This window comes from Mercurialis annua, linkage group LG5 (genome assembly GCF_937616625.2).
Source record: "Mercurialis annua linkage group LG5, ddMerAnnu1.2, whole genome shotgun sequence".
Lineage (NCBI taxonomy): Eukaryota > Viridiplantae > Streptophyta > Magnoliopsida > Malpighiales > Euphorbiaceae > Mercurialis > Mercurialis annua.
In genome coordinates, this window is record NC_065574.1 from 54,271,467 (window position 1) to 54,280,125 (window position 8,659).

The window sequence follows — 8,659 nt, forward strand, 5'->3', positions numbered from 1 at the left end:
TTGAAATAAAAATTATTTTAGGGGAGAGGACGAAAGCACATATTGGAAAATGTTGTGGCCGTTGATAAACTATTGGATAGATTTGATTGTCTTGTTGTTGGACCAGGTCTTGGAAGGAACTTGTTTCTTCTGGTATGCTTTTTCTTTGTTTAGTTCAAATTTTTATATCAAAAATGGTTGTGACTGTCATTCCAAATATCTAAATTTTGCTACACCCATATAGTTATAAGTTACTCCCTCCGTCCCAAATTGATAAGCAGTTTAGGACAAACACAAGTATTAAAAAATTTAACAAATCTATGTAAAATGAGTAATTTCATAAACACATACAACACTTACCCTTATTTAATATAGTGTTGACTTGACTCTTAGTGGCGTTTGTTCTATTTTTAATGTAATATGTTATAATCAATGAGGGTATCTATGCCATTTTATCATTTAAGCAATAAATTACTGCCTATAATTTGGGACAAAGAAAAGTATAATAGTGTCTATCAATTTGGGACGGAGGGAGTAATTGTTTATTGAGTGAAGGTTCAAAAAACCCCCTGAATTTGGCACGAAGTATCAAATAAGCCCAACCTCGCAAAACCGGATCAAACCACCTCACAACTTGTCAAAACCGGATCGGTTTCACCCTTTTGACCAAAAAAGAGAGTGGAATAAGCTAATTTTAAAAATTAACCCTAATTAATCTTAACTAAAACACTAATTGATTTATTTAATTTAAAATTTAAGTAATATACAATTGGGGGCTTTTTCTACCTTTTTTCTAATCACTCTCATAATCAACTAAAATTAACCCTAATTACTAAATCGAAAATACTAAACCAGCCGCCGACCACCTCCGGAATCAATTCCGGCCACCGCTCCCCGACCCACCTCCGGAATAATCAAATGAAGAACAGATCCACCTGGGATCTGTTCTTCATTTGAAGAACAGATTCCATATGGGATGTGTCCTTCACGAAGAAGGACAGATCCCATGTGGGATCTGTTCTTCAAAAACGAAGAACAAATCCCACCTGAAATGAGTGCCACCTCAGCACCAATGAATGAGTGTAATTCGATGAGGTGGAGGTCATTTTACACCAATGAATGAGTGCCACCTCAGCACCGTGCATGAATTTGAGAAAAAGTGGTAGTTCGTGCATGAAAATGATAACATTTAAACCGCGTGATTAAAATGAGAAATATGAAATTTCGTGATTTTTTTTTACATCAACCCTTATAAATATGAAATTTCTAGATTTCAGAAGTCTTTTGGAAATGAAACACGGAAAGGAAAGGGAAGTCCCGAGTTGTTGATAAGAATCATAGCTTGTGCCTCGAGAAGAGTTGAAAGGATAGTTCATAGTTCCGTCCTCACATATTTGAAGGCGTCGATATTTTCTCCTGATGAATGATGATTGTATAACTTCCTACAATTGTTCTGATAGGTGTAGACCCAGATTTGATTTAACAGAAGTAACCCATTCACCATAGTAATTCCTGAATTCATACCTTCAAATACAAATTCAATCCGACAGTCATTTCTTACAGACACAAATGTTGGTCTTATATTATTTCTATGAATAAATTTTAATTGTAAATTTTTTATACCTTTGAGTCAACCGCATGGCCTTTGAGAGAGCTGTCATTGGTGTTATATTATACTTTTGTTCAGTGATCTCTTTACTCATAAAATGACACAAACTTGGAACTTTGTCCTTGACATTGTCTCAGAGAATCACATTCTTTACAATATCACATGCATTAACAAATATAACAATTTCATATGACTATTACAATTAATCCCTAGTGAAGCGTAAGAAAGATCTCTCATGCTACGAATTCCACAATAAAATTTCCAAATTATGCCTTAGAACTTGAAACATAACAGCAAACTCACCACCGAATAGCTTCTCTACTGATTTAACAAGAACTTGACTAACTCGGTGTTGCAATGCTCGAAAGCTCGAATAATCTTCTGCAATAATTATCTAACTTGTTTTGGTCTGGCCTAACTGATTCAATTGAAGTAGAGTCCGCCCAACTCGATTTAACATCACTGGATCTCTAGCAAACCATCTTGAATGAAGAGTTGATGCCAACAGCAAAAAATCACTCAGGTATTTATGAAACAAAAATGCAACTACAAAGAAAAAAAAAAGCGGTCCATTTGGTTTCATTAGTCCAAAAAACTAACTTTAATGTTAGTTGCTTACCCACAGTATTAAATTTTTATGACATAAGAATAGCTCCTGAAATTGAAACAACACCATGCAAAGGATGAGATTTCAAAATACCGCAATATGATGCTGGTACTCTTACACTTCCTCCGGTATCATATCCTAGCAAGGAAAATCTTCTACTTTGATTAAATTATGGTTAAACCAAGGTGAATGAACAACTTTTGATTAAATCCCTTCCTTCTCCTCTTCGTCCTCTAGTCCTTTAGTTCGAAATCAGCAATAACAGTTGATAATAGTAACTTGTCGTTTTCCTCGTCTATTCCATCAAAGAATATTTATATAATCAATGATTTAATGGATACAAGTTTAAAATTATTTATAAACTTTCATTCTTTTATGAATGTTACAAAAATAAAAAGTAATTTTTTTAATAATTAAATTTTTGATCAAGTCAAGTAGCATATATAATTGACTGGATGAATATTTATAAATTTGATTAACTCTGTAGGGTAATATTTTAATTTTTTTGGTAACTGGGGAAGGGTTATTTTGACTCAATTTCATTAATTTTAAATAAATAATCTAATAAAATCAATTATATATTGACATATACTTTTGCATGTAAAATATTCTGATTTAATCATATTAGTCTCAATCATTTTTACACAGTTGATTTCTTTTCGGTGGTCCATGTTTATGGAGGTATCATTCAACGAGTACCATGCAAATCGGCCTTTGATTATATTACCAATCATTAATTATTCTGAATTTATCTTTAAAAGGAAAATGAATAGACCAGAAAGAAAAATTTCAATAAAAAAATTAACATGATATTATAATCATTTTGATTAGCAAATGAATTCTGTTTCCCTTTTCTCATTTATAAGTGTTGGTGCCTTCTACTGTTTTCTATAAAGTAAATATTATTTTATTTATTTATCATTAATTAATAAATTATAATTATTTTTTATTCAATGCTAAAATAATAAAAATATTAACCACAATAAAATTATAAAATTATCCACTAATAATATCTTCTTGTTTTTGTTTTCATATATAAAAAGATTTAGTCAAAATATTTTTTTTCTAGATATTTTTTTTATGACAAAATTGATAGATAATATAAAACAAAAAATAAGTGATATTTATCTCCTTGCTTTCTCTTGTCTACAAGCTTAGTCATATTTGTTTTGACAATAATAAGTATTTTATTAATAGAAAAATATGAATATAACATGACACAGATTAAACAAAAAAATTATCAAAAAGTATTATATTTTTTTAAAAAATTGAATTTTTTTTATCTATATTCTTCAATGCATAGAAAGAGCTTTATGAATATGCAATACGAATACATATATGTCCACCCTATTTAACGACTACTTGATCATAATGATCATCACTAATCAATAGAATAACTGACAGTGGCCCAGCTAATTAAACTTTTTATAAAGAAATAAAAAGAACGAAAAAGAAAAAAAAATGGGTAGAATTTTATAAATTTTTAAATAACTCCAAGCTCAATTACGTTTTTAAAATTAATAGTCCATGCATAATACCTAGTAGGGCAATACAGACTTTAAAAATTAAACCAAACTAAATCTTATTTGATAACTTTTTATTGTTTAATTTGGTTTGATTTTTGAAACTAAAAATCAGATTATTCAAAACAAATTGTTATATTGTATATTTAAATACAATTATACTTATTAATCTTAGACATTGTATTTATTTTTAATTTTAATACCTAGGGCATAAAGTACTTAACCCCCTCTTAACTTTATAGCAGATCAAAGTTTACTATATCATTAGTATCACAATATGTACTATTATATGCTGATGTGCTGCCCATATATATATAGTCAAATTAAAATGCACAAAATTTCATTCAATTGAGTGATTATTTAGAATGTATATAATACATTTGGATAATATTTGTTTCCACATTTGTAGGTTTCCAATATAATCATATCTATGCAATAATGCAACCTAGCTAACAAAAAAGGAAAGCCTTTCATGTTACATCAAATTACTTTCTGTCAACCAATGAGAGTTGGTCCAAGTGATAGGCGGTTTGGTATCGCTTAAGTAAGTTCTCGGGTTCGATTTCTTGTGAATGTAAAAAATTTCCACTGGAAAACTCACCCACCATGCCAGGTGCGCGACACGGGTCGGATCCGGATTAGTCAGGGCGAAGCTTTGAAAACCGGATGGGCTTACCAAAAAAATTACTTTCTGTCAATGTTAAATCAGCAAATTTTTTTTAAAAAAAAGCGACATATCATCATGCAATTAAATTAGTATACGAAAATTATAATTTCATCGAATTTTATTTTCTTATGATAGCACCATTAATGTATTGATGTGGTGCCAATATAATAACCTAAAAGCGACATATATCAGTAAAAATTGTGCATTGTCAATTAAATATTAATAACTTATTGATGGGTATAACTCCTTTTGAATTTATCATTTATTAAAGGCCTAATGTCTTCCAAAAAACCCAGATCTTTTATCCCCTTTTTCAATCCTACTCTGACGTTGCAAATCAGTCAATTTTATGTTCATTTCAATTGTACCCTAAAATATAAAATTGATCCTTTTTTATTTGGCAAATTTTTTCCAAATTGATACTTTTTGCATTAAATTAATTTTTTATATTAAATTGCCCCTTTTGTTAAGAATTCTTTTACAAGTTTTGTCAAATAAATAAAGAGCAATTTTATGCTTTAAGGTACAATTGAAATGAACAAAAATACAAAATGGGATAAAATTGACAAATTTTCAATGTCAGGGTAAGATTGAAAAGGGGATGAAAGGTCGGGATTTTTTTAATTGAATTACTATTTAAAGCGAAAGAGATGTGCTCATTTTTATTTACATCATGTGTGATGGCAGCTGAGTTAAATAGTATTTTCACAATTTAGTGAATATAATTATTATCTAAAATAAACATGAAATAATATTATTAATTTAAAAAAATAGGAGAAATGTTAAATTGCCATCAAACAATATTAAAAAATCTTTCTAATAATCTCCAACGTGTATAAAATGCTCTTCTGATTTAAATAAGGTAGCTAGTTCAAACTGTACTAGTGTGTGAAATTATTTAAATTTGAGACTATAATTTTACTTCCTTCAAATGACTTATCTAGTTTAAGTGTAGATTAGTATAAATGTGAAAGAGTGTCATTTTATAGTTAAAACTCGTCTTTTAACAACCCATATAAAAAAATCCTAATATTCCATTGATAACTAGATATGAAGTTATAACATTAGTACTCCATGATATGTAGCGAAGTTAATTATATACGCCACTGAAAATTAATTTTAAACACATAGATATTTACATCGCCACATCAGATCCAAATTGATTGTGGATATATTTGGTAAAAGTTTAAAAAATGATGACAAATATAGCATAAAATTAAAAACATGATATATAGCTAAAATTATAAGCGGATATGAATATTTTGCCTAAAATACATAATTTTTTATGTTCGTGATAGAGTCTGCCTTCTGATCCGGTGATGTAACCTGCAAAATAAGGTAGAATCTAACCGGACGGTAGTTGTCCGATTAACTCTAAAGTCAATTTAGGCTTTGAGCAGCGTTTTGAGTATATAAATATACTTGTGTGTTTAGACATACCTCAACCTCCTTATATAGTAGATGATTGTACACATTGTAGAGTTGGAATAGGAAGGTGAATACTATTAGTAGGGTATGACCTTGATTAGGAGTATAATTCCTTATTCAGACATGAGTTATATTTCAGAACGTCTTCCTAAATAGTCTCGTCTTCTTAAGTTAGAGGTTATCTTCCTAAGTTGGAGTTTGTATACAAATAGGAAAAATATTCGAGAATCTTTGCAGATCTGGTAATCTGTCTGAATCCAAGGGTCGACGCGCTCTGTCCGAGTATTCAGGAATTCGGTCGTACCCTTGTGGTTGAGATTATCTTCCAGTCGAGGCGGATCTTATAGATTCAGTCACCGATTTTGTCTGACTGAGCCCTTTTGGCGGGAGTCCGGTATCGTCCGAGGGTGAATCTCCTGCGACTCGACTCGGCTCCATAATATTTAAAATAGGATTCGGTATCCATCAATTCGTAAGAATGACTAATTTGATTTTAATATCTCTAAAAGTAATTTTAATAGATTGGTCATCAGTTTTATAAATCCAAATAATTACATCCTAATTGAAAATATGAAAAATTATAAAAATAAAATATTTTTAGCCTCCTAATTTATTTTTTGTCCATAATGAAAAAGAATATTATACTTTTTTTTTGAAAAAAAATCATCTATCTCATTTTATAATATTTAATATTATAATTAAAATAGTTTTGCTATTATAAAAAAATTAAGAAACATTTCTAAATATAGACTAATTCAACATAAAAATAATTTGAAATACCAATTGTTTTTATTAATCAGATTCTTTATTTTCTTATATTCTTTGTTAATATAATTTTCATTATTTATAAAGCTGATGAATTTCTATCTATTTTATCTTAATTTTCATTATATAATTCATTTTGCGAGAAAGTATTTTTCTTCTACTTTTATAAACAGAAGCTAACTCTCTTCTATACGAGATACAAAAAGATAAAATAAAAAATAGTTGAATAATTCCTTTTTAGAAGTTCTCACTCAATCTTTTTTAAATAAATAAAATACAACATTCTTAATTTAAAAACCAGTCCTTTGTGTATGTGTGCGCGTGTGTGTTTATGTATAAAAAATATAGTTTTTAATGCTGAATTTAATCTAAATTATAATACTCAATTGTTAATCTAAATTTAACTCAAATACTTTGGATTTTTTTTACAAAGAAATTTTAAAAATTCTTTACTCAAAATCAGATTAGACAATTAGACCAGACAAATTTACAATTCGATAAGAATTGCTCTAGGAATCTTCTTGTAAATTATCCCTTTAATATTTCCCGCCTTCCTTAACGGCTACGTAAGACTTGACTTGGGCTCACTTTTAAATCGGGGCCCAATTGACCTCTTTCCAATCAAAACAAATCTGAACCGTCCACGTCATTCCTCCTCCCTCACAGACTCTCAAAATCCAAATCTCAGCACCCAAATCTCCACCGTCTGATAAAACAAATTCAATGCCTCAGATTAACCCACAGCTCTCTCCTCTCTGCCTCCTCTTCCTCCTCCTCACCACCACCGCCTCCGCCGCACCGTCGTTTTTCAAATCATATTCGCAGTACAAAAACGTGATCTCACTCTCTCACTCTCTCTTCACACGCGTATCGAATCTACGCGCCGCTCGCGGCGACATCGCCGGCGCAAATCGCGCGAAGATAATCGCTGAGAAGCTGAATATAGGGTTCTGGGGCTCGACATGGTCATTAGGATACGATTATGTGAAAAATTACTCGTGGAGGGATTTAAATTACAAGGATCTGTACGATGTCGTTTCGGAGATGAACGAGTTGGCTAGGGTTTTAGGTGAGTTGACTCGGGCTGAATCGGATGTGCAGAGAGCATCGTGGATCGCGAGAAATTACAGTAGTTTATTTCGGATTGCTAAGTCTGTGTTACAAAGATTACATAAAGTGTTCAATAAAACGGTAATCAGTACTTCATTTCATCAACGGGTCCCGTTTTGGACACGAGATTTTATTTTTACATAGAAAAATTTAAAATATTATTGTTTCGCGGTGTTTGTGTCCAAATGTTTCATTTTTCTGTGTCCGTGCTATCTATTGATTAATTGTCACTTAATTTGTTACAGAGATTACATAAAGTGTTCAATTAAACGGTAATTAGTATTTCATTTGATGAGCATGTCAAATTATTTCGGAGATAAGATTTCATTTTTACATAGAAAATTTTAAAATAATATTGTTTTGCCGTGTCTGTGCTATCTATTGATTCATTCTATCTAATTTTATTGTTGTTTGTATGACAGGGGGCTTTTAAAGAAGTGGTGGAGACATTGCAGAGGGAGGTGGTGGATGGTGAATTATTAAAGGATTGTATTGAATTGGGAAGCTACGATTTGAAAGGTTTGATTCAAATTATTAAAGATTTAGCTTCGCAGTTTTATTCTAGTTCTGAGAATTATAACTCTGATCTATGATACTTCAACGTAATTTTGTACACTCAAAACTCTTTAATGTGTTTATATTTGCAAATTTCTGATGGAATTGATGCATATTGAGCTAAATCATGTTTCAAAGTGTTCATATTAAGTTCACAATTTTTTTAATTCCTAGTGATATATGCTGATTGTTTGGTGTTCTTCAATATATTATGAACATCATCATTTCTAGTGAACAAAGGGTCAACGATCTCTATGAATTTATAATACGGGGTCATTTTATTCAATTTATATTTTTTTATCAATTAACTTTAAAACTCTTCATTTTTGAATTAAATTATCTCATAATTATAGTTTTAAAATGCGTAATTTCTAATCTAGCATTTTATGGCTTTACTCATAGATATAATGAATGTG

The 8,659-nt window shown here is 30.3% G+C and overlaps 1 protein-coding gene across 1 annotated transcript; it reads left to right on the forward strand.

Moving 5' to 3' along the window:
• The first annotated feature begins 7,099 nt into the window (after positions 1 to 7,099).
• Positions 7,100 to 8,368, forward strand: LOC126682288 (uncharacterized). Its single transcript, XM_050377902.2, has 2 exons — positions 7,100 to 7,769; positions 8,111 to 8,368. Exons 1-2 carry the CDS (start codon positions 7,302 to 7,304, stop codon positions 8,279 to 8,281), a joined length of 639 nt encoding a protein of 212 aa, XP_050233859.1. The 5' UTR covers positions 7,100 to 7,301; the 3' UTR covers positions 8,282 to 8,368.
• The last annotated feature ends 291 nt before the right edge of the window (positions 8,369 to 8,659 follow it).